The following is a 17,619-nucleotide window of genomic DNA, read 5'->3' as shown; positions in this document are numbered from 1 at the left end:
AAAAAACAGATTTGCATGCATGCTTAAATTATCATGAAGATTTATAATGCTCTGAGATTACATTTTTGAGCTTAAATTAGACCAAAAATGGTGACCACACGAAAATAATCAGAAAAAGACAATATCTTAACATTCTATCAGCCTCTTTAAGTATCCAATGAGTAACTGTTCAACTACAGTAATCTCATCGACTGATAGATTTTTGGGATCGCTGACTGACCGACACACAGACACAGTTAGAAATATCCAATAAGGAGTCTCATAATTTTCTTGGCATCCATGAAAGTTTGAGAGCATCAGTAGCAGCTGTTCGTTTTCTTGAAGTTCACAGTTCAAGGTTAGTCGTTCGTAGAGAAAGGAAAATCACATTTACTAAGCTCTTTGCAGCAGCAACTCTTCATTTTTTTTTTTTTTTTTCCAAGCAATTATATTGGTTATGAAAGATGAACATTCATCCAAACTGATGTATATGTAACCATGCTTCTTTGTTAAAGAGAGGAGGCCAAATACAGGAATGAAAATTTTTGGGCACGTAGTCGGAGATTGTCTAAAGACTCTAAACTGGGATTGGGTGTTGTTTTATAAATGAACTTCTGGAATCTGAGCATTACATGTTTCCTTGAAGTTCTTGCTCTTGTTTTTTTGGTAGATCAAACGAGCAAGATCCTACTGAAAAACTTTGAGAGCAAAAAAACTAGAGTAGTGTAACAGTATCTTTCACCCTCTGCCAGCCCTGTTATTGGATTTGGAGTCTTCCCTAAAGTTGTGTCTGAGTAGTCATCATTTGTCATTTGTTTTGGGTAGGCGTGCTAGAAAACTTCCACTCGAGTTCAGTGAACGAAGTTTGCAATGGACTTTCTGGCTCTATTCATTGTAGCATTGATGCCAGTTCTAGAGACACTCTTAGTTACGGCTGTTGGTCTATTTCTTGGAATGGAGCGTATAAATCTTTTGGGGGCAATTTCCAGGCAGTCTTTGAATAAAGTCAGTTAATTTTATTATTAATTTTTTGACGATGCTGTACTATTTTCTTGGTTTAGTTTACCTTCCCAATACCTGCAAATTGAGGAATAACAACATAACTTTTTTATATGTAGCTAGTATTTTTTGTGTTCACTCCTTCACTGATCGTCAGCGACCTAGCCGATTCAATTACAGTAAGCAGTTTGGGAACCTTGTGAGTTCAGCTCTGTCATACATACGTCTAAAGTCTTTGGCCTCTGCCTCTTTTAATTTTTCTTTTCATCACCGAGTAACTTTTGATTGATCTGTAGATGGTTCATGCTAGTGAATGTCCTTATTACATTCCTTATTGGTTCTGCACTTGCATGGATACTCATAAAAATCACAGGAGCTCCTCAACATCTGCAAAGCCTTATCATTGGTTGTTGTGCTGCAGGTAGACAAAAATCCGAATTTTTTAGGATTCATTAAGAATACCCTGATATAGGGTATATAGAATTCTGATGACTTATTGCAATATGTATTGCACCATAAAAATTTCATTGTGGATCATATCATGCAGCCTGAAGGATTATGGGATTCATATCTTCAGCATGATTTGTAATTGGGATAATACAAACTCGTTTTAAAATTCAGTCTAAAGCAAAAAAGACTTAAAACTGACTATGTCTACCTTAGTTAGTTGTAGTAGTATTGGGTAAAGAGTAATGCTACATGCAGTCGCGGAGTACGCAAGCGCCATGCAGTAACTTTGAAAAAGAGTGGGGTCCACTATTATTTTTTTTTTTTTAATGTGGGTCCCGTATTTATTCACTTTTTTCAAAGTGATTGCACGACGCTTACACACTCATGATTGCAACTATCATTTCTCTTAGATAAATCTTGTATTTGTAATAAATATAGAAAAGCTTAGTACTTAAAGTTGGTATATCTATTATATCTTGTTTCCAAATGCCAGAAGTTTTTTGCAAACTTCTTTGAAAGAATACGTTACCAAACCTAAAATTAAAAAATAAAAATAAAATACGATCAACACTGGATAGGGTTGTAGGAAAGTAAGAGAAAATTATTGCCTGCCAATGTTCAGCCCTCCTGAAGTACATGAATAACTACTTGTGCCACAAGTTTTACATGGATAAGTGAAAGGCACTTGTCCACCATAATTTGGGGAGAGTTTGTTTTTTGCAGGAAATTTAGGGAACTTGCTTCTGATTATCCTCCCGGCAGTCTGTGAGGAGGATGATAGTACGTTTGGAGATTCTTCTGTGTGCTCTACTGATGCAGAGGCTTATGCTGTTCTTTCTATGGCGGTAATAGTCCATTTTTCTTACTCTAAAATCACAAAAATCAACAAATGTCACAGTAAGACCAGCTTGATGTAGTGATAAGATATTTCCAGTACTTCCATTACCATATCTCCTATAGCCACCACCTCTTGATTGAGATGTCAACCATGAACTACATCAAATTATCAATGGCACAGGCACTTCAGAACTGGGCTGCCTTTTGTAAGTCTTACATTTCCAAAAATATCTCTGAATGAATTTGAATCTTTTTGTTGTTTCTGTTTTGATTATGCAGTTAGGTGCAATATATATATGGTCTTATGTGTATCCTATCATGATGATATATGCAAACAAGGCAACTAAAGACACTGGCACACATGGCTCTACGACAAGGGATAACATTTCAGGAGAAACCTCGTATTTACATTCAGAGATTGGCACAGAACCGCTCCTTCCTTCAGAGGGTTGCCCAAGCTCAGAGGAGTGTATGGATCAAGTTGAAGTCCATTCGCCTGGATCCAAAGGAAAAGCAAAGGTTTCTTCTAGTATGTTGTGGTTTCCTTTTTATAATGTTCAAAAGCTTTCTTCCCTCAAAGTTTGATTTCCACTCAACATGATCAATACAATCAATGGGAACTAAAGAACACTATACCTAAAATCGAACATTATACTAAACAGTTAAATGAAATATTAAGATGAGGGGACTGTTTTTGTCTGTAAGAAACTGCAATCTCAACATACGAAACCATTCACCATTTTATCAGAATAATGGTTGGCATGTCTTCGGTAAAAGAAGAAGTACATCTTTTTGTTAAGCAATTTAACATCTTCCCTGTAAGGTTAAATACCAATGCATTAGTTAACACATTTTTCATTCACTAATATCCATTGTTATTAGTCTGTTTTCTACCTAATATCTTTGCTAGTTAAGGCAACTTAGTTTTTTCTCCTTCTTGTGTCTCCTTGAATGAAATAACCTTTTAAAGATTTTTCTGGTAGGTAATGTTTCTGGGAAAGACTATGCTGCACCTTAAGAAGCTTACTGGGCTTGTGGACCTCAAAAAATTGTTTGCGCCGTCTACAATTGCAGCAGTATGCTCATAATGCTTGTTTATTCAGCAAAAGCTTTTTCTTTGAGCTGTTATCAATCATCCCTTTTATCCTATGTAATCCTGAAGGGGATAGTTCTAATATCAAAGAAAAAGTAGATGATCTTGGCAATATACTCCATCTCGCCCTTGAGTTGGCAAAATTAGGATAAATCAAAATCATCTTCATTCCAGAAATAGAAGTGTTATGTTTCTTGGAAACTTGAATATAATCCTGCACATAAAGGGGAATGAGATAATTCAGAACTAATGAAAACTAACACACTGCCACAATCATTTCAAATGCTTTGCATAGTTGCATTTGTTTTTTCCCAAATTAATTTCTTAGTTAATGTGTATATGCCACAGAGGGATCTCTAAAATTATTGTGTTTTTCCTTTGTAGATTTTTGGGTTTATCATCGGAATAGTCTCCCCAATTCGAAAGGTACTGATTGGTGATGATGCTCCTCTTCGTGCCATCTACAACTCTGCGAGTTTGTTAGGGTATGAAATTATGAATCCTACTACTGGCTCAGTAGAGCTCCTACTCCTTGAGCCTTTGATTGATTTGGGGTTCAAGTTTTTGCTCAAACTTCTAAACTCCGAAATTTCTATATTTGCAACTTGAAGTAGTGTTAATATTTATGTGAACTTTTAATAATTTGAACTTTTTAGTGGAAAGCATGTTTGAATCACTCCCGTGAGAAGACCAATGTATCAGTTCTATCATTCATTTACTCAAGTAAACTACATATATGTTAGCAAAAAGTCTCTCTGTCGACTACTAAGAGCAGCAGACTCTTTCTTTTGAGCAACTATGTTTACATGATGATGAAACCCTGTGACACTGATCTGGAAATTTGCATTAATTCGCTTTAGCTTGCTCTCTCTTCTCCAGGGAAGCAACAATACCATCTATGACACTGATAATTGGAGCAAACCTTCTTGGAGGTAGCTTTTAATACTGATCTGCTATTTATTTTGAGTGTCTTGTGTTGGCTTGACTTCGCTATAGTTTCTTCATGAATTTCCATGAAGGTTTCTGATATTTTTATAAATTATAGACATCATTTTCATTTACAGGTCTAAAAGGTGCCAGAGTAAGTCCATCACTCATTGTAGGGATTATCGCAATTCGGTACATCATCATCATGCCTTCACTGGGTATTGGTATTGTTAAGGCTGCAAACCATTTTGGCATGGTGGGATCAGATTCATTATATCAGTTTACACTTATGCTTCAGTATGCTCTTCCACCTGCAATGAGTGTAGGTATGTATGCTTACTACTTTCTCATTTTGGTTTAAATGTATGAATATATTATGCTTGAAACCTCCCATTTTGATTTCATTTTTATATTTCTAGACAAAGGTAGAAATATAGGTCTCTTAGCATAAACTGTTTTACTGACCAACTCAAAGCCCATGAAATTATCTTCTTCAAGAAATTATCAAATCTAAACGAATTGCTTGAGTATGGATTGATTTGAATCTCGATTGGTGAAGTTTGCTTGGCCAATGAATGAAATATTTGAGTAACCGATGCTAATGTGTCATGGACTTGCTGCAGGTACCATTTCTCAATTGCTTGAGACAGGAGAAAGTGAATGCTCTGTCATTATGCTATGGACTTATGCTGTGGCAACATTCTCTCTGACACTATGGTCGACCATCTTCATGTGGCTTGTTTTTTAATCTGGATTAATTGATTCGTTTGATGGCCTGAAATCATCTTCAACTCAGTCCTATCAACTTTGTTTTCGCATAAAAAGAAAAATTGCTAGATACTACATCTTCATCTCAGTCCTATCAGCTATCTATTGTGTTGGTGTAATATTATCTATATCAACCCTAGCTAATAGTTGATCTAATAAAACATAACTCAATTTACCATTTGTTGCACCTGTGCCATAAATTCTTGAGAGGAATTCTATAAAACATCAAATTGAAACATATCATAGCCAACTTCATGACAACAAACGAATCAACCAAAATTCATTGAATTATCGATTATACGAATACAATGCATTATCTATTATATGAATACAATGCATTATTGGCCCAAAGAAAAAAAAAAAAAAAGGAAAATAAGGAATAGTAGGGTTTGAAGCTATGGAGGCCTGCAAAAATCTTAAAACTCAACCAAATGGAAAGAATCAATCCGTAAATCTCTAACTGTACAAGGCTTTGAAAACAAGCTGAAAAGAAGATATCCTCTCACTAATACATTTTAGTTTTACCATCAATTCCATTATACAACAAGGCAGCCAGTGACAGAAATGGAAGCAGGGAACATCCGGTGTAAATCGTCAGTCAATACCCAAGCTGGAATAATGTTCAAAGCCACCCTGACAATATAAAAACAAAAATTAAAATGAAATTAATCCCACCACTATAGATCACCCAAAAAAAAAAAAAAAAAAACTAAAATAAACAATGTTAAATTGCTCTGACCATTAAAAAACCTTCATTTCGGTATGGACATTAATATCCTCAAATTAAGTTAGGAAACAACATGGCAGCAAGGAAATCTTATAAAAGATATGGAATGGCATACACGCCGTCTTCTTTTCTTTTCTTTTCTTTTTTTTTTTTGGTCAGTAACTTGGGTACTCTAAAGTAGCTTCAGACTTTTCAAAATTCAAATTTCTGGCGAGTTGTCTTTAAACAATTTTTGTGAGGTATGCTACTTACAGAGCAGTCAACATGAACACGCCATATGGTCTCCCCAAGGAGGTTTGCAACTGACAATACTGTTAGCTGAGGAAAATAGTTTTGCTCCAACACCGGAATGGTATTTGTTACGATTACCTCTTGAAACAAACCGCTTGATAATGTCTCAATCGCAGGAGGACTGCAAACAGAAAAGCAATGCAATAAGGCTAGCAGAAGAATTCATGATCCATTAAAAAGAAAATTATTTCACAAAGAGAGGAACAAATCCAACATGGATAGTGCATAGTGCCAGTAGTTATAAAATCAGTCCCTTTGAGGAATTTATCTATCAAAAGCAGAAGATTTTTTTGTGTCCTTAAATCATATATGTAAGTACCTCAAAAGAAACAGGGATCTAAGACATATATAGAAATGATAATCCAAAAGTTATTTTCAACCCATTACGTGCATGTGAGGGTATTTCCCCCTGGAGACTTTCCCATGCTAAAAGTCTTGTTTGAACAATACCCAGAGCCTAGAAATATACAAGATCATCCAAAAGTTATGAAGGCTACAACCAGAATCATTAAATAATAGGTCCACAGTTGCAGCCAAACCAGAATTTATAAAGAATAATTCCTTAGCTTGGGCCCAAATATTGAAGATGGAAAAGTATTTCCACAAGCTAATAAACAATGAGTAATCAAAGGAATTGGAAGTTAACAAAATTAGAATATTCAAACGAATCACAGGATTCAAAACCACTTAAAGCAATGTACTAGATTTACAATCCAACTACAAAATACTCAAAAATGAACTAAATATGGACGCATATGGTACTTCAGAAGAAAGAACTGTCTCTGCCACCTACTTTTTTATCCTAAAATAAGATAGAAGCAACTGCTATTGGCTCCCATTGCACCTTCCAATTATGTACATTATACAAGTCAATTTGCTGCTTCAGATGACATTTTTTTTAATATATGCCAGAATGAATAAAAGAGAATACTCATGTAAGAAGGATTCAGATACCTAAAAACAGGATCATGATTTCTTGTCTTTAGTTCATCGATCTTAGAATGTATCTAGGTGTTCTTTTGTATACTTCTTGTGTACATGGGTCATGCCTATTTCATTCATATCAATAAAATTTATCTCTTACTTATAAAAAAAAAAAGATACCTAAAAACAGCATGTGTACTGCATGCATAGACTTCCCTTGCCCCCTCTTGGTGCAAAAGAGATGCACCTTTGGAAATCGTCCCTGCAACCCACCAGAAAACTAGTTACACTAACAACAAAGGAAAATAACAATAACTATGAACTAAGAAAGAATGAGCAGTCCGTTTGATCATTTAAAAAGATCAAAATCAGTAGTGCACTAGTAACAGTGAACATACTAATTTGGCTATGAATTGCAAGATATTCAAATGCCAACCACGTGCTGTCTAAAGCACAATTCAAGTTGATCATACCCAGAAGACTTGTAGCCACAAAATCACCTAGTACTGCAAGCCCAAGAGAAGCATCCCAATAATTGGCAAAAGCCATGCCAAAATCCCCAAAAATAAAAAGCATCATGATATACCTTAAATGACCTTCATAATAAATCATGTTTCTTTTTTAAACCTTTATTTAAAAATGGAAACAAAATCATGTTCGGCTTCCATTTGCAATACAAGTGAGAAAAACATTAAAGACTGCTACATCTAATCGTTTACTTAAATTTACATCAGAGACCATTTTCTAACCAATAGAGACAAGTGAGAGCACAGAGACACACCAGCTGTGTCGATCATGTCATCCACCATTACTGCTACTTTCCCCTTCACATCGCCAATCAGATTTATCACCTGCAAGATGACAATATTGATATGCGTATGAGGGTCTGAGAATTTCTGTTTCAGAAAGGAATCAAAGAAAATAACATAGCAAAAATTGTATGCTAAAATTGTATGCATACAATTTTTGCTATGATATTTTTATCAATATTTGATTTTAATCTATTCAAATTATAAGTCTAAGGCATAACTCTGGGTACAATTTGGAAGCTGAAATTAGAAAAGCTTAAACAGCGATAGCAATGTTTTAATTTTAAGTTCGTAACTGTGATTTATAATAAAGATTGGCAAACTGCATTTATAAAAAGACTTGAAGGGATGAGAATGCAATAAACTGGATACAGGAAATCACTTTTTTTTCATAATTTCACACTTCATTGAGTCAACATAAAACACATGAGCTTTAGGAATTCAGCAACAAGAGATCAAAAAGTGTAAATCAATCCATATATAAGGAGAGACACACAGTCAATTTGAATTTTAGAAGATCCTACCGCTGCCACATTATGTCCATGACGCCTTTTATCCACAATGGCAAGAGGTGCATCAGATAACTTCTTGGCAAAAGAACGGGCTCTAGCAACACCACCAACATCTGGTGAGACCACTACCAGATCATCAAAACATATAGACTTGCTGGCAAGGTAATCAAGAATCACAGGCTGGTGGGGCAAAAGAAACAAACACCATTTGATCAACCAACTGAAAAGGAAGTGTTACTAAGAAACGTTTCTATAGATGAAACATGCAAGTATGCAGTGAGTCTGATGCAGTAGAGAATGCCAAAGAACTCAGGTATATGTCAATCTAATATCAACGAAGGCTCTCAAAAAATTTACCTCCTGTGTACACGGGCTATGCCTATTTCATTTGTATCAATAAAACTTACCCCTTACTTATATATAAAAAAAAACATATGGAGTCCACCTATTTTGAAGCTAAATCATGTAGTTTACTAACATAACTAGAAAACATTCCAAGGGAACCTAATATTCTGTTTTAGCTTTCACAATCTTCACTTTTAGGAAAAAAAAAAAGTGATAGAAAATTAGAAAAAAAAAAAAAAAAGTATAGACAGAAGACGCTAGACTCTTGTGGACCACTATCTAATGATACAGAATATTAAGAAAGGATGACTAGAGCTCCAACACCATTTTTCGCAATCTTCAAAACTACACTCATTTCATTCCCTTCAAATGCATAATAGTGCTCCCTTATGTGGCTCTTAAACTGTCTTTTTCAATATGCTAGGAGATTAACTAATTGGGAAGGCATAACCCGCTATATCCCAAATAGGCCAAACTCTTTTTTCATTTGACTGGAGGAAGGAATTTAGTATTCTTGTTAGCTTTTTCATCAAAGCCAAACTCTTTCTTGATTTGACTAACTTCAGGTAGCTATTTCAGAGAAAGGACATCCTTGTCAAACTCAGGCACCCTTGCATACGTTTAATAATATAGAATAAATGCAAGTGGCCTGGGTTTCTTACCTGACCATATACATGATCTACTGGAATATCAAAATAGCCCATGGACTGCCCTGAATGAAGATCACAAGCAAGAACACGGTTTGCACCTGCTTCCGTAATCAAATTTGCTACAAGTTTGGCCGCAATTGATTCACGCCCTTGAGACTGAAAGAACAGCATTCAGAGATAATGAGTAAAATAAACTTGAACTTAATAAGATAATGAGTAAAATAAACTTGAACTTAATAAAGAGTAACCTTAAATATTTTTGATAAGTAATAAGAAATTTATTAATGCAAGTAGATAGGCATAACCCAAGTACGCAGGAAGTATACACAAGAGTAACCTTAAATATTAACATTGACCACAGCCAGCTTAGGCAGAACTTCTATAAAATGCATATTCAGAAACTACCAATTATCTTCTTTTTTTTATTGGTAAAAATGCCAATTATCTTAAACTTATTTTAACAATTTGTGCCTTTAAGATTTCCTATTTAGTATGAAAATTGTCTTTTCTTTATACCAATATTTGTTTCAATTAGTATTATATTTTGGGAATGGATGCTTAAAAGCATAAATAAACCGGCAATAGGGTTAATAACTGGCACGTAATAAATTATGAATATAATGAAACCAAAACTATACAGTTCATAGGGTTCTAAGGCCCTAATCTACTATAGGAAGAACATGCCAATTCCAGGTCAGAAGTACAGTGCAATAGCCCTGGCATCAATTTATATGGATGAACAGTTTCAACTAGAAAGTGATACATCCACCAAAAGGAGTGTCTCCACGTTTGACCCTCAAGCCACATTCATTTTCGAGTTGCTTTTCTAATTAAGCAAAGTTACCTTTCTATCAGCCCTGGCATATCCAAAATATGGAATCACTGCAGTAATATTCTTGGCCGATGCCCTTCGACAAGCATCAATCATGATCAGAAGCTCCATAAGATTTTCATTTGCAGGAGGACATGTGGGTTGCACAAGATAAACATCACACCCTCTGACACTCTCTTGCAACTGAACATATATCTCACCATCGGCAAAACGTTTAATCTTAATTTTTCCAAGCTCCAGACCCATGTTGCATGCAATTTCCTATTGAATACACGCTGCTGCATCAGACACGTGCATAGCAAAAATCTTCATATAACACTGATAAAGGTTCAAGAAAAACTAGGGGATGTTTGGAATCAAATCTCATCCCATCCCATCCATCTCATCTCATTTCATCTCATTTCATTTCATTCCCAAACATCATTCAAATACAAATACTTTCAAACTAATCATTACAACTTTTTCAAAAATCGTTACAACTTTTCCAAATTTCTAAACATAAAACAAAAAGTAATTCAACTTTTTCAAATCCAAAAAAAAATTAATATTAAAAAAACTATATTCTAACAATATTTTAATTTTATAATATTTTTTATTCAACTTTTTCTCTCTCCTTTTCTAAAACCCAATAAATACTTAATTCAAACTATCTTACCACTATTCACAAAACATCTTACTACTATCTACAAAATTTTCATCTCATCTCATTTCTTAAGCTCTCCTAAGTAAACAATAAAATGTAAATAAGCATACGCTTGAGAAATGATATTTGTAGTAGTGCGAAGCGCCGCGCATTCCTATTAAAAAAAGTGAGTAAATATGAGACTCATATGAAAAAAATTAATTTTTTAATGGTGGATTCCACTTTTTCAAAAGGAGTACGCAGCGTTTGCACAACCCATGACTGTATCTAACATTATTCATTCATGTAACCCTGCCATATACTACCAGGAAAATTTTCTTTAATCACAATCGCAAAGATTGCCTCCATACATTACTTACATGATTTTTGGTTTTAATAAAACCAACCAGTTATTGTGAAATATACAATTCAGTGGATTCTATCCTGCATTGCAATAGCAGATGTGCCTGTGTGCTTGCAAAGATTTAAATGATGTGTACCTATAAAGAAAGATTTAAACGATGTGCATTATTCAATTTTTATATGATGACTGAAAGATTCGACCACCATGGTAGTGGCGAAAGAGTGACAATTAAGGACCCCAAATTTTCAGCTTGAGGTTTCTTAAATTTGCCGCCTGGCCCACGAAACATGAGCCGATCAAATTGTTATGTTTCGTTTCAAAATTTATGATACCATTTCTGTAATTGTATTCCCAAAAAACATTTCTATCCAATGGATAATCGCCCAAAACCTAAACCATTCTGTATCGAACCGTAACGGAAAATCCACGATGCAGCGTTGACAACAGGGGATATCTATATGTCTATATAGGATGAGAAAGCTAAAAAACTCACAAAAAGAAAAGATATTACAAAAAGAAACGAGATTATGCTACAAGAAGCGCAAAGAAGACCTGAGAAAGTGCGGGATTGGCCGTGCCGGAAAAGATCCGAAGCATAGTGTTATTCTTGTCAAGCTCATCTTTCAAATGGACCGTGTCGGAAGCCAAACGACCCGGAATAGGTTTTTCAGTGCCAAGAATTGGAATGGAGGGCTTGCCGTTATCGTACTTCAACGGCTCCTCCCAAGCACATTTCTGAAAAAAGAATTAACGGGAATTTCTCTAATCAATCCGAAACCCATCTCCGAGGAGAAAGGAAAACGAGGAAACCGAATCCCAAAACCATGCACTGAAAAAGAAAAGGAACAGCAAGAAAGAGAGGGGGGGGGGGGGGGGGGGGGAGGGAGAGAGAGAGAGTTACGATGCCGTTTCGGAAGGCAGGGATGCGAGGGCGGGGGAAGAAAATGGAGGTCGAACTCCGAGAGAAAGGAGAAGGGAGTGACGTAGGGATGGATGGTAAAGAATACGAGTAAAGCAGAGAAGACATTTTCTTTTTCCTTTCTTGTTTCCTTTATCAGAGAGAGAGAGAGAGAGAGAGAGAGAGAGACGAAGGAGGAGGGCTTAACAAGTGTAGTCAAGATCAAGCTCGTCGGACGGACCGTCGGTTTACTTATTGGACGGTGCTACTCCGGAGTCCACCGAAACAGCCACCGAATAGGCAAAACAATTTTGTCTTTTTTTTTTTTAAATATTTTTTTAAATTCATTAAATATTTTTTTAAAAAAAATAAAAAATATAAATTCATTTTAAAATAATTACTTAAGTAAAAAAAATAAAAATTAAAAAATGCAATCGGTGGCCATCCGTGAGAGAAGCATTTTCCTTATTTATTATCAACAGAAAAATAACTGTTAATTGATTTTATGATGTTTATTTTAAATAATTCCTTATATAATTAAGTGATATATTTTTTTTAAAATGTGTCGAATAAATAATATAATAAAAGAATATAAACTCAAATATAGAAAATTTTGTTAATCTCCATCCTCTTGGTTTTTTTTTTAATTTTCCAAGAATTTAAATTATGTAAAATACTTCATATCAATTATCAAGTCATTTATATCTATAAGTATTTTTTTATAAAACTTTTAAAATGTAAAGAAAACATCTCTAAAATTTACGAAAATTTGAACCATATAATTTTAAAATAAAAGTTAAAAAAAGCTCTAAAAGATGTAATTTGAAAAATGAATTTTAAGCTGCGTTTGGATGTTGAACTGAATTAAGTTGAGATTATAAAATATTATTAGAATATTATTTTTTAATATTATTATTATTTTAAAATTTGAAAAGAATTAAATTATTTATTATATTTTATATTGAAATTTGAAAAAATTATAATGATGAGTTGAGATAAGTTTAAGAATCAAACAAAGCCTTAATTTGGCTATGTTTGAAATATGAACCCAACTCAACTCATCTCAACTAATCTCAAACCAATAATTAATGACACCCATTACTTTTTTAATTTTTCATAAAAAAATTAAACTCATCTCAATAGGACCCACAAAATATTATTATTCATAATTCAAATCATCTCAACATCCAAACGCAACTTAGCTAAATCCTTGGAGTTGTCATTTTATGTCCAAGACAAATTATACTCAGCAGCTCTTCACCACACCCTAATGAGGAAAAAAAAATGAAAAAATAGCAACCCACATCAGCAGGTACGTCCAATTCATCCCTTTTGGAAATCCACCTTATTTACATAAAACAAAAGTTTATCTTCTTTATAAATCACAAACGGTGCTGGTTACAAGGCAAGGGCATTATCAATAGGTTAATTGAAATGCAACTCGTATAATCCAAAAAATGAAAAGCATATCAAATGTTGGATGGGCATCAAGAAGAAATCCCATATGGGAGAAGTGCAGCAGCCACAATCCTACCCTCCTCATTCAGTATGTTGTAAGTTGATGTAGCATTTCTCTGCAACAAACGAGGATAATGATCAGGAAGATCCCATGTTTATCACTTGTTCAAAACTGGAAAGGAGGGCATCGAGTACTCTATTTTACATTTATGTTTGCGACCATGTAAAGGCTTTACAGATGCCCATTACTGAATTAGCTCTTCCTCTGTAAATAGAGTTAGAGCACACAGACTCACCCTCTCCAAGCCTTATGCTTGGGCCAGGTAAATTCAATGACAGGTTGTGCCATAATTACTACTAACTTGCAGCTGAACCTCTCATACATTTTCCAAACAGTAAAGCCTTCCTTCTTGTTCCTTAAAAGGTTGAGGCAATTCTCAAGGAGAAATACTAAATGCTTTAACCACAAAGAAATCCAACAAAAGCAAACCCTTGAATTGACATGGCTTCATATTGTATGTTGGATTGTAAAGCTACTTTTATTGTAAAGTAAATCTAACGTATCATATGAAGTTATGTCAATTTGTGGATTTGCTTTTGTGGGATCCCTTTGTGGCGTGGCACTTCATATGGTACATTACTCTCTTTTCTTCCTTTATCTTTCATTTTTATTCAGCTGAAGAGGAATATGGTCACAATGTTGACTTTGCTTTGAAAAGCCATAAGTGGTATAACAGAAGAGAAAGAAGCCAAGCCCAGAAAAGGGGGGAAGCTAAGATACCGAGTCAAGGACTTCTAACTTCATGCCAGTAGACCGAACAAAGCGCCGAAGTTCAGGACCCACTGGCTCAATGTGCCGCCCACATCCAAGTATCAAAATCTCTGACAAAAGTTATCAAGTGGATGGTCAACAAAAAATAAGCAGCAGATCAGTAGCTGCTAATAACAACCAGTACCTTTAAACTGGCATAATTACCCAACATCAATACATGCATACAAACATATAGTTACATAAATAGAAAACTTCATCATATATACGAGTTACAGTGACATTACTTGTAACAGGATGCATATCCATTGCGATTCTAGATATTGTCAAACACAGGACATAAAATTACAAATGCATGTAGATGAATCATGTTTGGCTGCCACCACAAGTACATTTGGAGCTTTTTTTGTTTTAAAACAGTGTAGACGTATGCTTTTCAGTATTTCTTCAATATTTCATTCTCCATGATGGTATATTACATAACTGTTTGATGTGTGCAATATTGGTCATTGCCAGGGTGCCCATGTTTCAGATAACAATTGGGTCATAATACAGGAAAAGGAGCATGTGAGAAGTAAAAATAAGGGGCAAACATTGCTGCAGGACAATATCACCATTCGAATTCATACCTGGTATTGGCCGCACTGTTCGGAAGATAGATAAGCTGCACGATAGTATAAGAAAGAAGAAATGTCAAATATTGGAGCGTGAGGGTAGCTAGAGCCGAGAACAATATTCAAAACATTATTTTCCAATCTTTTAATCATCTCCGTAACATAAAATCATGTTTTCCAGCCCAATCCATGACTGACTATTACAAACTTCAACTAACTACTTAAATGATGTATTCCATTTTAATTTAGCAGTTCAATATATTCCTTTTGGATTTGGAAAAAAACCGACAAAAATAGTCTGAGAGTTAAAACATTTCTATAATCAGAACTCTTGCCTAAGCATTCACAATGGTTTCTTGATCTAATCCTTTAAAATACATCACCAAACCTCACTTTTTCTATTTTGTATACTGACTTTTACAATATATCATACATCAGCTTATCTATTTTTTCTTCATATAATTTAAATAATCTTTTTTTATTCTTTTTAAATATTTCCTTTCTACCAATAAATTTGCAAAATCCATATATTTTTTTATTTTTGCAATATATTTTTATATACAATGTAATATAATTCAGTCCTATACATACAAAATAAAAATATATAAGCCAAATAAAAATTAAAAATAAAATCAAAATATGAAAAAAATGGATAAAAAATATTTCCAATATATTTGTTCGAAGAAAATGAAATAGAGGTTTTTTAAATGATGAACAATAAAAAGAATTTGCTTACATGGTGAAAATCAAAGTAATAGAAAATGAGAGAGTAAATGAAATATAAATAATTAAAAAAAATTGTTTACAGGATGAACAGTACCGTTACATGTAGCGGGTTACTGTGGCAAAAATGTAGTTTAGATTTTCTTTTACATAATCGGATGGAACTCTTTTTTTGAACAATTCTTCAAATAATTTACATTTCTTGTATATAAGCCATTGAGAATACTCTAATGAATAACATGATAAATGGGAAGGTTCATGTTAGAGTGTGAATTTGTACTCAAATTGAGTTATCATTTGGGCAATCAACAGTAGAGTTATCATTTAATGATATATTACGTCTTAGTAATTTCCTGGCAGAACTAGCTGTTAATTGCCTGTGCATGTTGCATACGAAGTCCGGAAATTCATATAGCACTTGACCAGTAGAGATTATCAGGGAAGTGAAGATATCATTCCAACCACCCAAAACATAAATAAATAAATACAGACATACGGGCATGAAGCTTGCCAAGAAAAAACAACAGAAAAAAAAAACCAAATTTATCAATTTAAAAGAAGGGAGAAACAAAAAAACAAAATCTATCGCACATACCTATCTGGAGTGATCTGTGGGAATTTCTTAGGAGCCCAAGACATTAGCAAGTTCCCAACGCAAAGCAAGCTACCTTCATAATCCACTCCATTTACGGTGAAGCCTGTCTCCGTATACCTGAGCTTAAAGAAGAAACCCTAATCACTGCTTCGAATCAAATTAGAACCCAAAAAGCACAAAAGCCGTCTCGAAAACATAATGGCTCGCAATCTTAAGCGAAGTTACAGAAACGATAAAGGTGTACCGTTGAAAGCGAAGCTGGTCTTCGGGGACGTTGTCGATGAGATTGATCTGATCGTATAGAGAGAAAGCGCGTCTCAGCGACGGCAACGCCGCTTGGCTCGCTGGCTTTGGACACTCCTTTCGGAGGCTCCGAATGAGGTTAGGCAGCGTTGCGACTGCTCTGTGTCTCACCGCCATCGCTCTCTCTTGAATGGAATGGCCCAGTCGTGTAAATATCACTATCGGGTCTTATTCTTTCCGAATTGGAAACGTGACGGCCCGGACTTAACCGAACCAACCGACCCAAGTTCTGATTGATACGACAATGAAAAATAAGAATGAATTTATATTTAATTAGTTAATATAAAATTTTATTTAAAATATTTCACATCAATAAATAAATTATGATTAAAAATAACAAGTTCAAGATGATTTTTCTTACAAATATTAATTATATCCAACTGTGTTATCATAAAAATTAGGACTGCTCTCCGACCCGACCTAAAACTGACTCATTCCATTTAGTCGATTATCCGACTCAAAAATAGTTTCAGAAAAAACAGATATTCCGACTTTTTGGGTTGGGAGAGGGGGGGGGGGAATGGAGGATAATCTATATATATATTAGAAAAATTTTACTATTCTATATAAAATATTTGAAATGGTTCGTTCTAATACTCTTTTGTACAGAAAGTTGTGATCGTGCACTAATTTACTTGCTAATTGGTAGGACCAAAATGAGCTTTATTTTTACTTTGGGAAGCACCAGGTAACAAAACTCACCAAAACTCCAGTTTGTTCTTTATCCTCCCTCAGATAAGGTGGTATTAATACCTCAAGGTCTACTACTTGATAGTAAAACAACACTTGGAAGACAGCACCCGCTCTATACACTTCGAATAGTTTCGGACAAAAAAATCTGTTTGTTTTTGCATGATTAATACTTTTCTTTTTTCTAGAATTTGTCATCCTTTATCATGCCTACTATGTAGCACATTTTTAGTGATTTTCATTTAAGTAATTCATAAAGGTAGCCACTTCAAATGTATCACGTCAAACATATGTGAGTGAGGATAATCAAATGGAAGATGGAGTCCTCTTTTTGCATAGACCTCTAACAATTGGCTAGGACTGAGCAATAGAGTTCTCCCTTCACCTCAAATGCAAGAGGTTTATGCACAAAACCTTCCTTAAAATGGTCATCTTTTGCA

At 34.5% G+C, this 17,619-nt stretch overlaps 3 protein-coding genes across 6 annotated transcripts; 1 reads left to right on the top strand and 2 right to left on the bottom strand.

The window, feature by feature from the left end:
* Positions 1 to 5,169, top strand: LOC121241529 (protein PIN-LIKES 3-like). Of its 4 annotated transcripts, XM_041139323.1 has the most exons (12): positions 55 to 337; positions 495 to 658; positions 805 to 984; positions 1,098 to 1,177; positions 1,275 to 1,399; positions 2,152 to 2,273; positions 2,545 to 2,784; positions 3,249 to 3,341; positions 3,743 to 3,843; positions 4,238 to 4,290; positions 4,423 to 4,611; positions 4,909 to 5,169. In XM_041139323.1, the coding sequence occupies exons 3-12, from the start codon at positions 850 to 852 to the stop codon at positions 5,031 to 5,033; spliced, it is 1,263 nt and encodes a 420-aa protein (XP_040995257.1). In that variant the 5' UTR covers positions 55 to 337; positions 495 to 658; positions 805 to 849; the 3' UTR covers positions 5,034 to 5,169. The 4 variants fall into 4 exon arrangements, 3 of the variants coding, with proteins under 3 accessions (XP_040995257.1, XP_040995256.1, XP_040995258.1); XR_005935732.1 differs by lacking the exon at positions 495 to 658 and having other exon boundaries at positions 1 to 337; positions 4,404 to 4,611; positions 4,909 to 5,141; XM_041139322.1 differs by lacking the exon at positions 495 to 658 and having other exon boundaries at positions 57 to 337.
* Positions 5,170 to 5,308: 139 nt separating this feature from the next.
* Positions 5,309 to 12,305, bottom strand: LOC121241530 (ribose-phosphate pyrophosphokinase 1-like). Its single transcript, XM_041139326.1, has 9 exons — positions 12,031 to 12,305; positions 11,682 to 11,864; positions 10,156 to 10,404; positions 9,324 to 9,467; positions 8,329 to 8,496; positions 7,777 to 7,846; positions 7,176 to 7,257; positions 6,033 to 6,192; positions 5,309 to 5,686 (listed from the first exon to the last, which is right to left on the bottom strand). Exons 1-9 carry the CDS (start codon positions 12,154 to 12,156, stop codon positions 5,648 to 5,650), a joined length of 1,221 nt encoding a protein of 406 aa, XP_040995260.1. The 5' UTR covers positions 12,157 to 12,305; the 3' UTR covers positions 5,309 to 5,647.
* A 1,070-nt stretch (positions 12,306 to 13,375) lies between these two features.
* Positions 13,376 to 16,690, bottom strand: LOC121241407 (NADH dehydrogenase [ubiquinone] 1 alpha subcomplex assembly factor 3-like). The gene is made up of 5 exons (XM_041139164.1): positions 16,431 to 16,690; positions 16,187 to 16,303; positions 14,884 to 14,918; positions 14,267 to 14,367; positions 13,376 to 13,601 (listed from the first exon to the last, which is right to left on the bottom strand). Exons 1-5 carry the CDS (start codon positions 16,604 to 16,606, stop codon positions 13,515 to 13,517), a joined length of 516 nt encoding a protein of 171 aa, XP_040995098.1. The 5' UTR covers positions 16,607 to 16,690; the 3' UTR covers positions 13,376 to 13,514.
* Positions 16,691 to 17,619: the final 929 nt, after the last annotated feature.

The sequence above is a fragment of the Juglans microcarpa x Juglans regia genome, chromosome 7S (assembly GCF_004785595.1).
Source record: "Juglans microcarpa x Juglans regia isolate MS1-56 chromosome 7S, Jm3101_v1.0, whole genome shotgun sequence".
Lineage (NCBI taxonomy): Eukaryota > Viridiplantae > Streptophyta > Magnoliopsida > Fagales > Juglandaceae > Juglans > Juglans microcarpa x Juglans regia.
This window is presented reverse-complemented; position numbering and strand designations above follow the sequence as displayed.